The sequence below is a fragment of the Phoxinus phoxinus genome (genome assembly GCF_949152265.1).
Source record: "Phoxinus phoxinus genome assembly, chromosome: 20".
In the NCBI taxonomy this organism is placed as follows: Eukaryota; Metazoa; Chordata; class Actinopteri; order Cypriniformes; family Leuciscidae; genus Phoxinus; species Phoxinus phoxinus.
The window spans coordinates 23,746,497-23,765,738 of record NC_136895.1 but is presented as its reverse complement, the minus strand read 5'-3'; the positions used below and the strand labels follow the sequence as shown (position 1 = coordinate 23,765,738).

Here is a 19,242-nt window from a genome sequence, read left to right as displayed (position 1 = left end):
AAAATGCTCCATTACCTTGTATCTTACGTTATGGCCCCGTAGAAGCAGTTTTTGTAAAAATAGGCTAACGATTGCGTCATAACCACGCGACTCTGTCGCACAAGTCGAGAAATTACCGTATGGACAGGCAGAGAAGGGCACATCTGTCAATGAGTCCGGTGTTCTTTACAAATTTAAATATATATTTTATTAGCCTACTCTATGATCGGAAGCCTTAGACAAAATATCTCTAAAGATTTTCCTTTTAATTATAACCCTTTCTCTAATCAATTTCCTACACAAAGACATGTTCCACTGTTTCTGGCACATTACAAATCTCGCAGTTTCCTGAATTAGCTATGTTTTCCTAAGCTGTAGGCTAGGCCTAATGTTTTGTTTAGTCCGGTGTGCCCTATTCTCACTATTGTAAAAAATTCCTCTCTTCGACATCTTTTTACCAGACGACCCTGACCAACCTCAGTGTCATGATCCTGGTTCTTTCCTTCTCTGTTTTCTTCCCTCTGCCTCCCTCTGCTGGTCATATTACATCACACCTTCTCTTTCCTTACATTCTCACGCACACACCCATTGTCTCTTCCTCTCGTTACCGTCAGCTGGCTCTCATGCTCATCTCATGAACCTGTTCTCTATGTCTTCCCATTATCTCCACGCTATATCTAGTTCTCTCTTACTTGTCTGTATTGTTTGACCTTCATGCATGTGTATGACTGCTACCGTTAGCCTACTTCTCTGAAGTCCTGACCTGTCCTGTCCTGTCCTGTCCTGTCCGTAAGCGTCACCGTTATGCTGTGTTTACCGCTTCTGTGCTGTATCCAGTCTTCTCCGTGGAGTATAGCAGAGGGTTCCTCGTCTCACCTGCAGTACCTCGCTGCTCAAGAGCCATCCGGGTCTCCGGCTGAGATCATCCGTACTCGTTGGAAAGAGCAGCGGAACACCATTCAATTACCTTTTGTGAAGAGACTTTCTGTTTATTTACCCTCAGTGGCGTTGCCTAATTTATCACTTTACAATAAGGGTGCACCAATAAGCATTAATTCATGCTTAACTAATGCACAGATAATACTGAATTAATGTATTAGTAATACATTAATTCAGTATTATCTGTGCATTAGTTAAGCATGAATTAGTGCACCCTTATTGTAAAGAGATATTACCTGCTTTCGTCTCTGGACACCTCTGTTCCCTGACACTCAGGATTTACAATGTAAAAACCCCTCCCTTATCTCCCCTATCCCATTATCTTGCCACAACTTTTTAACATGTTTTTTTAATCATTGACTTAGCCTCTGATTTTGATATTTTACACTGAATAGACACATTTGATGCTTTCAAAGCCTGTTTAGCAAACTTACCAGCTCATTACCAGCCATACCTATGAGCCGGAACCCAAACAAACTTTACATGCGTCCCCCCATTTTGAATACTAAGCAAAGTCAGATATCTCACACACAATATCATACCTTTCCTAGTTACCTAATTTAACATTTTCTAAGGCTGACAACTAATCTGAACATACAACTCTAATGGTTTAATTTGTTCTACCCACATTAGATTCTTGTTAAATCTAATATTGTTATTTATATCTAAATAACAATGCATCTTAGTTTTCTCTGTTTTAATTTATACTGTTGTTTTGTATTTATTATCGTTTTCAGTCATTTGTAATGTATGAATAATACAGAACCATCCTTTTTATTTTTAGAGAGAGAATCACGTTTAAATCTTAAAAATGTATTTTAAAAGGTGACAAATACTAATCTGTTTAACAATAGTTTTAGCAAGATGTTGACCACTAAGAAAAAAAACATTGAGTATGAATTGAGAAGCTAAGAAAAAAAAAAAAAAAACTGAGCGCAGTCATGCTTTGTCATCAACTTGTCTGTTCTTCAGTTCATATTCCACTCTTCTATTAGCTTTAGCTTTATATAATCACAACTATTTTAACTCGTTTTTGCTGTCACATACAGATCCAGATGTTTGGCCTGATCAAGTCTCATCGTCTTTGTTAAAATGGCTGTTTGGTTCAGTGTTTCTCTTCTCCCCACAAACTCAAATCAACCCCACAGACCATATCAAATAAATGCTTGTAAGTTCAGGAAACTGAAGATCTCAGGAGCCAACAGTGACAAAACATATGCCTTTTTTCAGCTGTGTGGGAGAGATGAAGTGAAAACCAGACCGGAAACTGACCAGTGCATTGGAATGTTTGCTTTTAATGCTGAAAAACGTCATTCAAATCTGTTTTACATTGAGCTTCATTCATATTATGTCAACACATATTATAGTTGTTATATGTAAAATATATATTTCATGGCAACATTTCTTAAGTTGTCAACACTGTTCTTGAAAAAAGCTCGTACAGGATCTAACCATCTGTTGTTTTGTTTTCTTGCAGAAATTGGAGTAGACTGAAAAGACAAGTTCATTCCGATGAATGAATATGACTCTCTTCACATTATTACTGTTTTCAGTAATGACTTTGTTTATTCTGTACATTCAGAATTAGAAGTGAGTTCTAATGTGTTTATTGTGATCCTGAATGTCACTGTGGGATTCATTTAGACTAAAGGTCAAACATCACAGGTGATCCATGGGATATGTAACAGGGGTATATGATCAATCTACATGTCAGAGTCTTTTTTGTACTTCAGATTCATTTGAACTCAGTTTAATGGTGTACAGACAATACGTATCTCATAAAGACCCTGCTGGAGCGCCAACTAGTGACTGAACATGGAAAAATATTATATTATTTTTTATAGAATCAAAGGCCTAAAACAATTTATGTGGAAAAGTCTTAAATAATCCCTTCACTTTTGTCAGAAGTGTATGTTAATTATTCAATAATTACATAATCCGTTTAAAATATCACGTAAATGACTTCAGGAAATATCAAGAGACTTTAATTTCCTCACTGAACTCTGATTAAATGTCTTTAATATTTAACATAGTAAAGGTGATTGAAATCGTCTGTTTTTACAGAGATGGTCTCCTCCCAGTAAAATTTTCCCATAATAATACAAAAAGGACTTTCAAAATATACTTTAAATTTGACGGACTGTAGTGGATGATGTATTTCAGTGGCTCGTGTGTGTATTGTTTTCTCTCTTCTCTTCGCATGGCTTAAGCTTGTAGATAACTACACTATCTGAAGGCACAATAAATCTTACTAAATCGAAGTTTTCATGTGTGAAAGTATTCATGTATTTTGATTGAAAATGATTCGCAAGTAAAAAAAAAAAATTCAGAATCAAATTCAGAAAAATCTTTTTAGCTAGTGTTACCTTGGTACTGAAGCTTCCAGTACACACACATAAATATAACAAGAAGCTTCATACAATGTACAAATAAAAATAGACACAGATAAGCAAAGATACATGCATCATTTAGATGATAATATTAGTACAAAATAAATAAAAAAGTACATATACTGTATACCCCCACTCAATCCACGTCTAAGGTTTGTAAATTATTAAAGAAAGTAATAAATTGTTGCCATTTTTCAAGATTTCCCCCTACCTCTGATATTGTACTTAATTTGTTCAAGTAAAAAAACAAAACAAAGGCAAAATCTTTGAGTCAAAATGAGATAGAAGGGGGTTGTGGGGAGGTCCAAGATAACAAGAAGAGATGCAAAAGCTAAGGCATCAGCCCGTCTACGGCTTAAAGGCACACATCGAGATGAAACACCAAAGGTGGCAAAAGGGCAAACAGCAAACTTGACCCATAGGACATCAGAAACTATTTTAAAGAAAGAATTCCAAAAGATTTGTAACTTGGGACAAAATACAAACATATAGCTAAGGTTACATGGTGAAAGTTTACGTTGATCACAGAAATCTGAAACATTGGGATATACAGTATTTTAGAAAGTTTTGTCTATAAAGCTAAGTCTAGCACGAAGCGGTTGTACGTACATTGTATAATACTCCAGTAGTCATCTTCAAATTCTAAGTCAAGTTCCTCTTCCCAAGCCCTAATAGTTTTAATGTTGTGAGCATTATCCTTTGAGAAGATAATTGCATTTTCAGGATTCAGTTTAAAAGCCTCTTCTCATAGACTTTGTAGGCAAAGAGGGAAACCCGGAGGAGAGGAGGCACAGTGCCTAATTTGAAAATAACGAAATAGGTGAGAGGGAAGGAGATTAAATGATGAGAAGAATTTCAGAGCATCCTTTCTTTTCCCAGAAAGATTATACAGAAACGGGAGCAAGATAGAGATGATTATATAGGAGCCATGGTTGATGCCGAGGTAAATTTAAAATGACGCCGAAATTTAAAGAATATTTTGAGAGAAGAGCACTATTGGGTTTTTCGTGTAATGTGAACGGGACATAGGGAGAGAAGAGAACACCACAGCAGGGAGAGATGTTCAAATACAGGACTTAGCTTCTAAGTGGCACCATAGTAAAGAGGAGGTCTGTACCCAGAACGCCAATTTCTGAATATTCGCCGCCCAAGAATAATACATAAAGTTGGGCAAGGAAAGCCCTCCACTTAGTTGACTTTTTTGGAGTAACATTTTGGAAACTTTCTGCCCATATAAAAGAGGAGATTCATTTGTCTATATTATTGAAGAAATATTTGTGTAGAAACAGAGGAATAGCTCCAAAGAGGTTTTTTATTGTTCATTTTTTACAGCGTTTATCCTATAGTGGAGATAATGGAAGAGTTGCCCACCTTAAAAAAGCGGACTTCATGTATGAAACTAAAGGTGTAAAATGTGCTGCCTTTAAGGCAGAATCAGAAAGGGTGACATTAACACCAAGATACTTGAATTTAGAACTCACCAACTGGAAAGGTAAGTCATTCTGTTTTAGTTTTTGGCCAGACTGATTTATGGGTAGACATTCACTCTTCTGTAAGTTCAGTTTATACCCAGAAAATTTCCCAAAATAATCATTCATAATAGATGTATTATCTCAGGAATAGTTGCGATTGGATTGGTAACGTAGAGTAACAAGTCGTCAGCATATAAGGCTAATTTATGTTCAATTCCCTGAAATAACGGCAGTGTTCTAAGCATTATTGAAAGGGGCTCAATAGCTATGAAAAAAAAAAGTTATGGAGATAGGGGGCATCCCTGGTGCGTGCCTCTTGATAAAATAAAATACTTGGATTTAACATTATTAGTATAAATTGAAGCTTGAGGGTCAGCATATAATAAACGCATCCATGAAATCAATCCATCCCCAAAACCGAACTGGAGTTATAGATGGTTGTCTCAGTGTTGGGGGCAACATACCTAGCTCTAAAGATTCCTCAAATACAGATAAAATAAGCAGAGCCAATTTAGCATGAAATTTCTTATCAAATTCAGAGGGCAGCCCATCTGGGCCAAGGGATTGCTTAGATTGCAATGAATTTATTGACTTAATAATCTCCTCTAAGATAATGTGTCTATCAAGTTCAGATGCTACAAGAGATCTGGTTAAGCCTTTGTTTATGTAGCTCAGGAGTCGGGTTATGAGTATATTGGTCATCTACATCTTGAATATTGTCAGACAACTTTTTTATCCTATCCCTCCGTTCTTTATTAACATAAGCAGAGTAAGAGATAATTTGTCCTCTTAAAAAAGCTTTCAAAGTTTCCCAAAGTAAGGAATAAGAGATTGAATCGGTCCGATTAGTAAGGAGAAAATCGTCTATTGAATTAGAAATATATTCACAAAATGCTGAATCAGATAGGAGTAAATAATCGAACCTCCAGGGTGGTCGAGAAGTGCGATATGAAAATAAAAGAATGTCAAGACTTAGAAGGGCATGGTCTCAAATAACAATGGGCAGATATTCAGAGTTTACTACCTGAGGAATTAAGAGAATTATTGATTTAAAAAATAAGTGTCTCCATACGTCAATGTAACCATTCTGAACCATAAACTCAGAACATATCTTTGACATGGCAGAGGGAGCTTTCATAACAGTACTTGATTTATGCAAATCTGGATCAATAACACAGTTTAGATCTCCTCCAAATATCAAAATATGCGTGTTCATAGATGGGATCTCAGAGAACAAATTCTGAGCAAAGAGAGTATTATCAAAGTTTGGGGCATATACATTCAGCAAAACTTTTCCCTTTCACAATTACATATCTACCATTCATTTCAGAAATAGTAGAAAAAGGCACAGTCTTGTTAATCAAAAAGGCAACGCCTCTTGACCTGGAATCAAAGTCGGAATGAAACACGTGTGATATCCAGCGAGTCTGGAGTCTGCTTTGATCCATGAGACGCAGATGAGTTTCCCGGAGGAATACAACGTCAGGTTTTTGTTGTTTTAAATGTGTCGGAATTTTGGATCTTTTAATGGGACCATTCAGACCTTTCACATTCCAACTCAAGGATCTATCTGAACTTCTGGTGCTGTTCATCAAGTTAGGTTAATATATAATTAGACGAGGTCAAAAGCCGGAGGAGAAAAATAAATAAAATTTAAAAAAGGATAAATACATTTGGGGAAAACCCTCCCCCACCCTACCCGGACCATCACTTAATTTCTTGTCTCCATTCCCAAATAATGGAGGCAGAACGCCCAAACTCAGGAACATCCGATCGAACATTCCGAACAGGTATAGAATAATATAGAGAACATTCATTTCAGGCAACATGAAGGCACATATTTACCTACATTCACTCGGTTATTTAGCATTGTATCAAGAGTACAATTGCTTATACAATGGTGTACCGTTTATTAAACCATCGCTGTGCTTCTTTGGGGCAGTCCAATTGAAGCTTCTCATCGCCGAGGTCGATCAGCAGGCGAGCAGGGAATCTAAGAGGGAACCGCACGCTCTTCTCACACAGGCTGTTTATCACTGCTGTAAATCTGGGGAAACGAAGACCTTACGGCTCTGATGGAAGAGTGGGTTCCAATTCCCAATGCCAACAGCCTTTTCTTTGTCGTTAAAGTAATGAAACCGCACGATCATTACTCCAGGCCTTTGATTTTCCTGCTCAGCCGAAGGCACGGGGCCAATGCTCTATCTAGCAGCGGAGGAGTTGGAAAGATTTCTGACCTGAACACATCCTGGAAAAACTGTGACATAAAGGTAACCGGATCGCTCCCTTCTGCTCGCTCTGGGACGCCGATGACTCCAAGTCCTCCACTTTATCGGTGAGTTGTTTATTAGCCGAATGCGGACAATGCGGTCGCTGTATTCGTTCAAGTGCTTATCAAGCTCGTCAATGTGTCGTCCTTGTGATTCAATGCTCGATTTAAAACTCTCAAAGGACGCAACAACTGAGGCAAAAGTCAATGGCTGCTTTCACCTGTTCTGCGATGGTAGATGATAGTCCGGAGATCAAAGAGGCACGGAGATATTCCAGATCCAGCGGCATCTTGTCGCCATGACCCGCTGTCACGGTCGCGGACGATTTAAGTTTCCTTTGCCTTTCAGAAGCCATAATTCTTTTCAAGCAACAATCCTAGAATAAGTTATTTAAAAACGAAACCACCAAGTGTGCTAAAAGCTTTAGGTAGCATGAAATATATAATTGAAAGGCAAAATGTTCGGGAGCTCGCTTCACGTGTGTCTTCTCATTCACATAATTGGCCGGAAGTCAGTTAAGATTTTAAAATCATCGAGTGTGTACCAGGCCCCAGGCCTAAACTGAACATTCAATCAGAGTTTCCCCTGACAGACCAGACGCCAATTCAGCATGTTGATAACAAACTGCCGCCGACGTGAGCCTGTGTGTCCCATGAACTTTACATACTTCACATACTTCAGTGCGTCATAAGTGAGTTTTCAGGCAGACCATTAAAGAATGCGACACACACGTCTCCCGGACATCCTGTAGAACCAATCAGCACTAAAATGTTGATGATGTCACAGTGATTGACACTAATGGGCGTGTCTTATTATCTTAATGTGAACTCGTGCCTGCTGCATTCACTCCGTCCATATCCTCTGATTCAACAGCGGTCTCTGTTTCTGATGAATCTCTGATTCATTCACTCCGTTTCCTAAAGAATATGAAATACAGAGGAACAATAAATAAATTAAAAAGATAAAATGAGGAGATTAAGTCTGTAGTAATTTCTTTCAGACTTTAAAATGTCAACAATTTACTATCAATATACCATTAGAAATACAATGAACAAAATATTTTAAATAACACTCTGTCAGTAGCACGTTTGAATGATTTTATAAGTTCAATCTTGTTTGAGCAATTGTTCTTTTCCACAAATGAACGACATTTATTATATTTTTGAACTGCAATGCAAACTCAAATGTAAAGTTTACCTTTACAACTAGATGCATTAAAAGATTCACAGTATGCAATTCCCTTTAAGGACAAACATCCTTTCATTCATTCACATTCATTTTTGACTATAGTAGCTTGCGTTGAGGGGATTTTGTTGGATATTTGAACAGATCTGAGTGTAAAATGGTGTTTGAAATATAACTGAATAAACCGATAGAAGCCACATCACACACACATCTACCTGGAGACCAAACAGGGAAAGTTACTTAGAAAGAGATAAAGCTGCAACTTTTTCTGCTCTGACAGCCACAAGTGTGTGTGTGTGTAGTTCAATAGGAGATTTTGGAGCTGAAATCCTAAATTTCAGACCGAAAAAATCTACAAAATGTCTGTAGTTGAGAAGTTTGATCTGAATTAACTGTAAAAAAAAAAAATGTAGGCAGAATTAATGTAGACTAGAGCGACTCACCTCTGACAATAACACTTAATATCTTGTATGAAACCCCACTGTTGGATGTGATCTGTAGTTTATAATCTCCAGTGTCTGTGGTTCTGAAGTTTGTGATGGTCAGGGGTCCAGTGTTCTCGTCCAGCTCCAGTCTGTCTTTGATTTTCCCATCAGCACCATCATATGTCTCTCTGGTCTCTGGCCTTTCAGTAATAAGACACTCTTGAGGTCTAAACATCCACACGATCCGATCATCTCTCTGTATTTCAGCATCAGTCTTCAGATTGACGACATCTCCCTCCATCACTAATACTATGGAATGCCAGATCTGACTTAATAATAAATAAATAAATAAATAAATAAGCGAAGAAATGTAAAAAAAAAGATAAATAATTATATGAAGAAGCGTAAAAAAATATAATAAATGAGTACTTATTTGTGTATAATTGTATTTTCCACATTTATTTAATTATGCATTCATTTATTTCCACTTTTATTTATTTTCACATTTATTTATGTATATATGTCTACATTTATGTATTTGTTTCACATTAATTATACATTTCTTCCTCTGTATGCTAATGAGGGGGGCGTGTTTTACCTCAGACATAGCAATCGAGCTCAGAGTGGCAGTGCTGAAGCTTTGAGGATACAGCGACACCTTGTGGTGTGAACAAACGAAACGCAAGAGGTGTATGGATGTACAGTATGGATGTACAGTATGGATGTACTGTACCTTTGCAAGAAGTCCCACAGGGAATGAATGACTAAGAGATGGGCAATATATCCAAAATCTTATATCACGGTTTAAGTTGCTTAATATCACCTTAACTGTATGTATATATATGGTTACCATCTTTATTCCGGAGAAATGTATAAATAAATAAATGCATAAATAAATAAATGTGGAAATAAATAAATGTATAAATAAATAAATAAATCTAGACAAATACATATACATAAATAAATAAATGTGAAAATAAATAAATGTGGAAATAAATAAATGCATAAATAAATAAATGTGGAACAAACGTCAGGTCTGGCATTCCATATAATACTGCCTTCTCTTCATCTGTCACAGCTGCACATACAAATATAGAAATGAGGAGATTAAAGTATAAATGAGTTTGTAGATGAACATGTCAGTAATGCAGAGAAGATTCTGTGTGATTCTTTACATGTTTCTAATAATCACTTCATCATTCTTATGACTTTTTCTAAATTATCAGTAACAATTTACAACATTTATTAGACATTTATTGCTTAATGTTAATTTATATATTTTAACATTATTTCAGGTAGCCATGATATACACTCAGTAACCACTTTATTCATTACACTTGCTCATTGATGCAAATATCTAACCAGCCAATGATGCAAATTTCTAATAAGCCAATCACAAGGCAGCAATTTAATGCATGAAATTATGAAGGCATAGTCAAGAGGTTCAGATACTGTTCAAACCAAACATCAGAAGGGGTAGAAAATCTGCTTTAAGAGACTGACCATGGCAATTATATTATACATTTGATTTAAACTATTGAAGAGAAATACAGTTCATTTTTCTGTTAATGTGTCAGCTGGCTGTAATACTTACCCATTTGCCTTTCATATTTAGAGAACTTAAAAAACACCAACAGCTGCAACTGAAAACACCAGCAGCAGAACAACAAGAGCAACTATTCCTGCCACAGCACCTGGAGACACAACTGGTTCTGTGATGATAAAGAGAGACATTCATTAACACACACTATAAACATCAGCACTATATAACCTGAGTGTAGATCTGATACTGTAATGATAAAGACAGACATTAGTGTGAATGTGTCTGATCTATAACACACACTATAAACATCAGCACTATATAACCTAAGTGTAGATCTGATACTGTAATATTGTCATATTGCTGCGCCTGATATCTCTGCGCCCAAGTAGCAGTGCTTCGCCTGTGCTCCACCCTAATATAGTCCCAAGTGAATATCTGCCTAGGAAATCGCCTAGTCTTAATCTGCATTGCTATTTGTACTCGTTGGGAATACGCAGGCCACAATAAGTAATTAGGTGTTTTATTTTTACTTTTTTTTAATCACTTTTACTCAGGACATGCTAGCTGGCAACAAAGGATTCCATTCATTATGCTATGCTAAGCTAGCGGCGACCCTGCCAAACTAAAACAATGCATGCACTGAGACAAAAATGCATTTGCCCACCTATCTAAATGTAGGAAAGACGGCGAATAAGCCCTATTTAAAAAAACGGTGGAGTGTTCCTTTAAATAATGTATTAAAGGCAAGGTGGTTTTCCCGTCTCCAACCCCAGCACTACATCCAAGACATATCTGCTAGTTTTGTTGCACCTGCACAAGCCAGTTTGCTAACAACTACGTAATTTTCCCATATTATTTAGAGTTGCAGGCCATAATCCTGGACCTTCTACCAAACAGTCTTCTGCTAAATAATTCTGATCTGTCTTTTCTTCAGCCAGATGCTCATCATGACAACCTTTATATTCCCTGCTCTTTCCAGCATCCTCCTCTTCTGTTATCCCTGCTGCTACTGTCTTCCTCATCTTCTCTTTCCCCTTCCTTCTGCTCACCCTCACTAACACTCTTCTACAAACATAAACAGACATAACTGATGATGTCTGAGCCACTCCATAGCATTTACTACAATAAAACAAGCTATTTATATTGCTGTTATCATTTTCACAAAAACTATATCACACACATTTATTTTGAACAACTGTTAGACAATGTGCACCTCACCTATTCTCTCTTCTTCATTCACATGAGTACCGAAGAGTATTGTATCTCCCTCTGTGGCAGCTTCTGAAATAGCATATTCATACAGTAACATATAACTGCTGATTACAGGAATTTAAGCTGTCACCGGTCACACATTTCATTACCGCAGTTAGTGTTGTCAAGGTGCAAATAATAGTAACTGGACTATTTTATTATTATGAATATAATCGTATGTCTCTATTATTTTGTATGATTGCTGTTTTATGGGGGTTTATCTCAATTAAAGCTTTCAAGCTGGTTGATTACTGACGCTTCGTGAACGCTCAATCCAGCCAGCAGGCGTTGAACTGCGAACTCACTCCCGCTGCAAGGAAATAAACTATTTTATTGCTAGTAATATAATTTGATCATTATTTATTTTGTTATTCTTTTTTATTTTTTTTATTTGCGGCAACTGCACATCCAATGGCGCGGGCACCTCCGTGTGCACCAATGAGCTAACATCACGCCAAACCACGTCAGAGCCCGCCAAGGGGGCGGGGCCTTAGCCTATATTAGTCCCCGAAAAACACCATTTTAGCAGGTTTAACGAATGAAGCGACAACTTGCCAGGTTATTATAGTGCGCCTGGCTACGCAATACTCGTTCCCTACTCTTAGGGAACTGAGTAGTTCCCTTTCGAACGTCACTTCGTATTGTGTAGCTATACGCAGAGGGGACGCCATGTAAAATGCTGCACTATAAGTAGCATGATTGCCTGCTGCAGCTCAGGACCCCTGAGCTCACAGAACAAGCCAGAACCCAAAACATATAATGACCAGACCAGACACCGTCGGGTCTAGTAATATATATATATGTCAGAACTAACCAACAATATACCAGTAGGACCAGACACCGTCGGGTTTATTAGTATGGGGAATAACCGGCCAAAGGCGGGTTTTATAATAAATGTAATGTGATTGTGCACAGTGACATAATTTGTAGACAAGACCAGACACCGTCAGGCCTTGATCATACCGAAAATAACCTTGCCTGCAGGGAAGGTACCTCCATATTATAAAACTTCATAAATGTGGAAGGCGAGGACTTGCCGGCCGCATCACAAATAATGAGTGAGCCAGACACTCACTGTGCTAGCTGTGCAGCTGCAAAATGCGTTCCTAAATATTTTTAGCTTCAGTAAATCTAAGAAAAGTAGTTTCCCCACTGCGTATAGCTACGCAATACTCGTTCCCTACTCTCGGGGAACTGAGGTTATGATAGTAACCGAGTAGTTATTGTTCTATTGGAAAATAAACCCAGGCCTAATAAGACGACTCTGTGTTCTAAAAATTTTGGCCACCACTGTACATACTGTATATACTTGTCTTGTTTTTTTCATTTGTAAATTGTTTTTGTTACTTGTTTTTTATTTGTAAATGGTCTTTGTACATTTGAAAATACTGATACAGTCTGTGCTCCATGATTTTACAGTATAATATGGCTTTCTTTTATTGAATGAGTTTGTCCAGTTGTCGCAGAAAATGCTCAAAGCAATGAGAAAGATTAATGTTATTGAGATTCATTCACGTTTAAACAGGCAATGTTTCTGCATCTACACTATTACATAACAAATGTCATTACATAACATAAACTGAAATCGTATAAATTATTGCAAACATGGCTTTACAGTTAGATTTACCTGTTGGTTTTGGCATGCTCTTAACTGCGCTTTAATGTTTTTGTGTTTTTATATGGACAGAGATTCTTTTTAAATCATGTTTATGTGGACGAGATTTTTTTTAAAATGAAGGAGGAAAAACCCTGTTTATAAAAATACAGTGTAAGTGTGGACTATGCCTTAGAATTGAATGGCTTTTAAATCCAGCAGTTTTTGATACGGTATCCCAAAATGCGCATACAAATAAGTGGATGGAAACATAGCTACTGATGAAGATTAAAATTATAATTTTTTCATTTTAAATTTGTATCATAATCTTGACAACAGTTAGTATTTATCACAGATGTATTTATAGGTAGGTGTCATGCAATGTGTGAGAGATAGTGAGAGATAGAGAGAACAGAGTGTTTTAGCAAATTAAAGCTCTGGGGTTCAAGTTTTGCACTCTGAATGCTGATAAACAATACATTTCATAAGACTCGAGTTACTCACCACCACTGATGGTAACACTGAATCTCTTGTATAACGTCTGTTTGCTGCTGCTGCTGATCATCACTGTATAAAGTCCAGAGTGTGTGTTTCTGATGTCACTGATGGTCAGAGATCCAGTCTGATGATCCAGCTGCAGTCTGTCTCTGAATCTCTCATCAGTGTCATTATGTAATGGTGAGCTCTTGGCCTCTATATCACATTTAGCTATGAGTTTTCCTTCATCTCCAAACCTCCACACTATCAGCTCATCTCCGTGTGGTTCAGTGACATCAGTCTGAAGAGTGACAGAATCTCCCTCCGTAACACTCTTCATTTCAACATCAATGACAGGTGGAGACTCTGCAAGAAACAGATTCACAGACAGAGATGAAACATATTGAACAGTTACTGGCACAACTGAAAATCAGATCAGTGTTTGTCTAGGTTCACTACATTATAAATAAATACATTTGGAAGTGGCCGAGGTGATGCCACAGGCAAGGAGCCAGGAGATGGCGAAGGGATGGTAAAGGGATGGCAAAGCGTAGGCATGCCGGCAGAGGAAGCTGGAGGAGGTTCAGGCGGAGGATGGCTGACCGGGAGGAGACAGAACACCCCAGTGAAGACAGTCCACGGTTGAGGGAGGGAGGAGCCAAGGTGGTGTAGTGGCTGGCGACAGCTGGGGGACGACCGCGGAAGACGAGGCCGATGGATCCCCAGGCACAGACGGAGGACTGCAGGAGGCGAGGGACATCGCTGGTGAAGGAGACCCAGGCGACGTCTCGGCGGCGAGCATCGCATGTGGAGCCAGAGAATCTGAGGACAGTGGCGACGCTGGTGAGACCGAGGACAGAGGCGGTGCTGAAGTGAGGAAGGAGCCCGCTGCAGCCATAGGGGAGAAGGGAAAGAGCGCAGCGGAGGGCCCGGATGTCCGTGGCGTAGGCAGAGCGACGACTGACCAAGGGGGAGCCGGTGGGACGAGGGAACCCAGTGGAGTCACATGGATGAGGGTTCCTGGAGGAGCCGAAAATGGGAGGAGCCAGGGCGGAGCCAACAGGTCGACGCGCCGAGATGGAACTAGGGTGTCCGAGGCCGGAGGCAGAGCCTCAGGATCCTCGACTACCGGTGCTGCTGATGGTTGCTCGACCTGCGGCTCGACGTCTTTGCAGGGCATCTCCAGGGACGTAGCAGGACAGTAAATATCCAGTAGTGGCGGGGCTGGAGGACTGGCTGAGCTCGGGTGGGTTAGGGTGGGAGTCGACAGTTCCTCACTGAAGTTTGTCAGCCAGTCCTCGGTTCCCGTTCCCTCGTCCGTTGTTGTCGCGGACTCACACCTCTGGTCAGACTTGCTCAGGGGCTCTACTTCCAGCGCGATGGTGAACTCTGTCCCTTGGTTCTCGGACTCTGGCTCAATCGTCACGGCGGGTGGTCCCTCAACATCTGTGGGGGGCTCTAGCGCATGCTCCACGGTCGAAGATTGTAACTTCGCCTCTGGGTCTGTCTGGGTCCTGGATCGGGGACGGATGCTCTCCAGACACTGGATGATGGCTTCCTTCCAGTTCACACCTGTGGTGTCTGGGAGGTCAACGGGATGGTGAAAGTTCCAGATCCAGAGCAACGACTTCAGGGTCTCGTCATCAAAGGGGCAGGTGCAGGCAAGAATAAAAAATTCCCCTGAGAAATCTAAAAGGTTGCGGCTTTTCTGAGCCACGGCCATAAACTTTGCGGCGTAATTAATTTTAGGGTCGGTTATTCTGTAACGTCAGGTTCCACAGAAGATGAAGACAAAGATGAGATAACACAATATTTAATATAATATTAAGAACAAACAGCCAACACGCGAGACAGTGTGTGCTATGCACAAACAATAACCGACCATAAGTGCAGGTGAGGGAACAACTTTAGGAACACAAATTAGGAAACTTGATCACACACAGCGGACACATATAAACTAATGATAACGGTAACCATGGAGACAAACGAGTGGTGGGAATCTGAACTTATTATGTTAGAGAGGCGTTGGAAGTGGCCGAGGTGATGCCACAGGCAAGGAGCCAGGAGATGGCGAAGGGATGGTGAAGGAAACTAAACTCCATGAAAACTAAACACACTGAACATACTGTGACAATTAAACTAAAACTATACATCGACTCCAATACAACGACTGAGGCAGTGACAGCAAATTTAACAAATTTATATCTTCTGACCCACATACATAGTCAATGAAACTTTCATAGAAAGCCAAGAATTATATATATATATATATATATATATATATATATATATATATATATATATATATATTGCTATTGGAGCAGATGGAAACACACATAAAATATATGTATATTTGTTGTAGTTTCCATTCACTACTACAGAAGTGTGACTTCTGCATCCGAGGACCTGGGAAATGTGGAAACATCCATACATAACTAATATTTGCTTGTTGCACTTTTGAGTATAATTTTAATTCATAAAACAAAAAAGTGAATGTTTAAATGTGATAATATCTAAATTATTCAAACAATAAATGTGTCCTCACCATAGACAGTAACACTGAATGTCATATATGAAGGCCCAGTGTTGAGGATGATCTCTAGTTGATAAAGTCCAGAATCTGTGGTTCTGGTGTTGTTGATGGTCAGAGATCCAGTCTGATGATCCAGCTGCAGTCTGTCTCTGAATATCTCAGTCAGATGGGGATATGAGATCTTAGTTCCATCAGTTCCAGCAATGACTGGACCTGACGCTCCAAACCTCCAGAGTATCTCATTAATTCCCTGTATTTCAGAAAGATCAGGGTTTAGAGTGACAGATTCTCCCTCCATCACTGACACTGACTTCACTGCATCAACACCAAACACTCCTGCAGAACAAACAGAAACAGTTTCTCAGAGATTAAACTCATATAGCCTAAGTAACACTTATGGTAATGTTAGTGAACAGATAGAGACTGAGATCAGTTTTGGTCTTACTAACACAATTTGACATATTCATCTTTAAGTAGAACAGTCTTGATGATTTAATGAGAGACAATGACATGATGTTAGTGGATATAGAATCTAAGGATGGGTTACATACAAATGAGAAATGTTTGAAAATAAGTGCAAAAAAATTATTGAGGAACTAACTACACTGTATTGTGCGTTCAAGGTGAACATGATGGCATTCATTTACTGATTAGATTCAATATAGTTTCCAGTGAAGGGGTTTTGTAAGTCTTTCTACTGAGAGTCAAACTATGTGTGAATGTTTACATAGTCTTAGTTCTTGTGACCATGTGATGTTTATACAATTTGGAGGGGTACCATTATCTTCAGTCGGGGGTAATTGCCTGTATTCTCTTTAGATTATTTAATTTAGTGGACTGTCAGCACCTTTAAGGACTGAATCCCTATAAGACACCATGTAATGTTCCATTAGATAGACTTGATGACAAGTTTCCTTTCGCTTCTGAGTTTCCTATACAGGGCGTTGCCCTTTCTAATGCATTATAGATCCAACACTTAGAAGACTAATATCACCATCATCTCGACCTGTTTGATTTGTGAATTTTTTCCCTGTCAACCCTTGTTACTCTGACAGCCAAGGCAGGTGAAATATGAATAATAATAACAACAAATACGTTTTTAAATCCTAATAAAATAAAAATAACAGCTATTTAAAATAAACGTAGAAAAAAAATTCAGACAAAACTGTATTCGTAAAAAATATGTCATTATTGTAGCCTTTTTAAAACTTTGTGCATATTAGCATTGTGAAAAATGTATAATCTAATCCATATAAGCAAGGTAATCAGTTTGATTCCCAAGTAATGCAAGAACTGATAAAAATGTAAATATCTTGAAGGCACTGCAATATTGTTTTGGTAAAAACTTAAATATTCTAAAAAATGAACTCAGATTACTTTAAATAGACTTTCTTTGCGGACTTCAGTTAATGGTTTAACACCATCCCCGTTAGAGACATTGAAAAGTCATTATCATTATCATTCAACGATTAAATTCCCATCAAGCAAACGAAATCTGAGAAGTCGACGAAATTCTAATGCATATCTATGCTAATTATAATACATATTCAAACATGGATATAAAAAATGTTAATCATTGATTCATTTTATATAAATTCTTCTTCCCTTCTTCAAAGATCCTGTGATAAGTTTGCAAATAATGCATTATTCACTTCTGCACATTGTTTTTCCGTAACTTTTATTTAAAAAAAATCAGAAAATTGCATTGTGAGTAATAAAGGTATAACTGAATTTAAATATAAATTAAAAAAGGTTTTACATTTTTAAATTTACTCTTATGCATTTATTTTGCAATGCACAGATAGTATATTAGCTAGAGTTTTCTTGGTTTCAAAGTATGTCTTAACATGTATATTTAACTATTTTTGCACTTTTATTATACAATTTTGAATACTGAATAAAACAGCTTTTATTAATAAACTATTAGTGTAGGCTAATGCTAATATATTTCTAATGAGCTGAAATGCTATTGACATGTTCTTGAAGTAGGCTACATTAAAAATGAAGCTTCAAATATATTCTAACTGTAGCTTAAGAAATATGAAAGTAGGCTATATTTTAAATGAACTGTAAAGAAATACACTTAAATGTACTTGAAGTGGTTCCATTTTCGCACAATTTAATATATTAAAATATATTGCAAATAGCTTAAAATTGATATTTAAATACATTTAATATACTTGAAGTTATTTCAAAATAACACATTTAATACGCACTTAATATAGTATAAGTTAAATATACGAAGTATGTCTAAAAAAAGCACAATTTTAATAGATTTCCTTTTCACCTGTGGTGCGTTGCTGCGCGCCCTCTGAATACGGGCCAACGACGACTCCTCTGCTCAGTATAGGCCTCCGGGATATCGTCCTCCGGTGTTATCGTCCTCTCTCCGAAGACGAGCCACAGACTCCTCTGTCGCGTTCGGCAAACTCCCGATTCTCACGTTAAAACTGAGCGCTATAAGACTTAGGTAAAGTTGGTTTTATATTCGCACATTCGGACTTCCGCGTTCAATAACTCGCGAAAACGTTGTTACTACACAAATAACACCTCTTTTCAATAGTAGTAACGTAGGCTACACAAGCAACTACAACCCTAATTTTCCTCAAAACGAGCTTTCCTTCGCAGTGGACAAAATACATCATTGATCTATGTGCGCAGGCGGATGAGAGACAGATCGGAAGGGACCGTCTGCAAAGTGCAAAACCCGAAAAGTGCTACTACAAAATATTAAGATAAAAGATAAAATCACTGTAATTCTCTGAATTGTTGCCAAATTCAGATCACACATAACTACTGTCCTGCTGGTTATATAACAACACTTTGCAGCAGGACAGAGAATTACAGTGAAGTTATTTCATAATAACAAATCATAACAATAATGCAAAAATACATTTCCCCTCCAAAATAAGTGTTGTAGTACCATCAGGACAGCAGTGATGTGTGAACTGAATTTGGTGACACTGTTTTTGACTGTTACTGACTGGTCCCTTCTGATCTGTCTAGGCTATTGCCCCCTGCGAAGGAAAGCTATTAAACATTATTAAAACAATGTTGTTTGTGTAGTAATAATGTTTAGCTCACGAGTTATTGATCCGTGAAGTTTGAATCTGTGAATTTATTGCCAACTAAAATCCCTTGATTTATGATTTTATTATCCCATGAATTAATGTAATTTGATTCT

The 19,242-nt window shown here is 38.0% G+C and overlaps 1 protein-coding gene across 4 annotated transcripts; it reads right to left on the bottom strand.

Moving 5' to 3' along the window:
• Positions 1–2,200: 2,200 nt before the first annotated feature.
• Positions 2,201–18,727, bottom strand: LOC306988931 (uncharacterized protein). Of its 4 annotated transcripts, none has more exons than XM_079594148.1 (8): positions 18,346–18,727; positions 16,071–16,394; positions 13,553–13,891; positions 11,422–11,484; positions 10,255–10,372; positions 9,690–9,738; positions 8,679–8,989; positions 2,201–7,967 (listed from the first exon to the last, which is right to left on the bottom strand). In XM_079594148.1, the coding sequence occupies exons 2-5, from the start codon at positions 16,354–16,356 to the stop codon at positions 10,281–10,283; spliced, it is 780 nt and encodes a 259-aa protein (XP_079450274.1). In that variant the 5' UTR covers positions 16,357–16,394; positions 18,346–18,727; the 3' UTR covers positions 2,201–7,967; positions 8,679–8,989; positions 9,690–9,738; positions 10,255–10,280. The 4 variants fall into 4 exon arrangements, with proteins under 4 accessions (XP_079450274.1, XP_079450275.1, XP_079450273.1 ...); XM_079594149.1 differs by having other exon boundaries at positions 8,679–8,969; XM_079594147.1 differs by having other exon boundaries at positions 8,679–9,738.
• Positions 18,728–19,242: the final 515 nt, after the last annotated feature.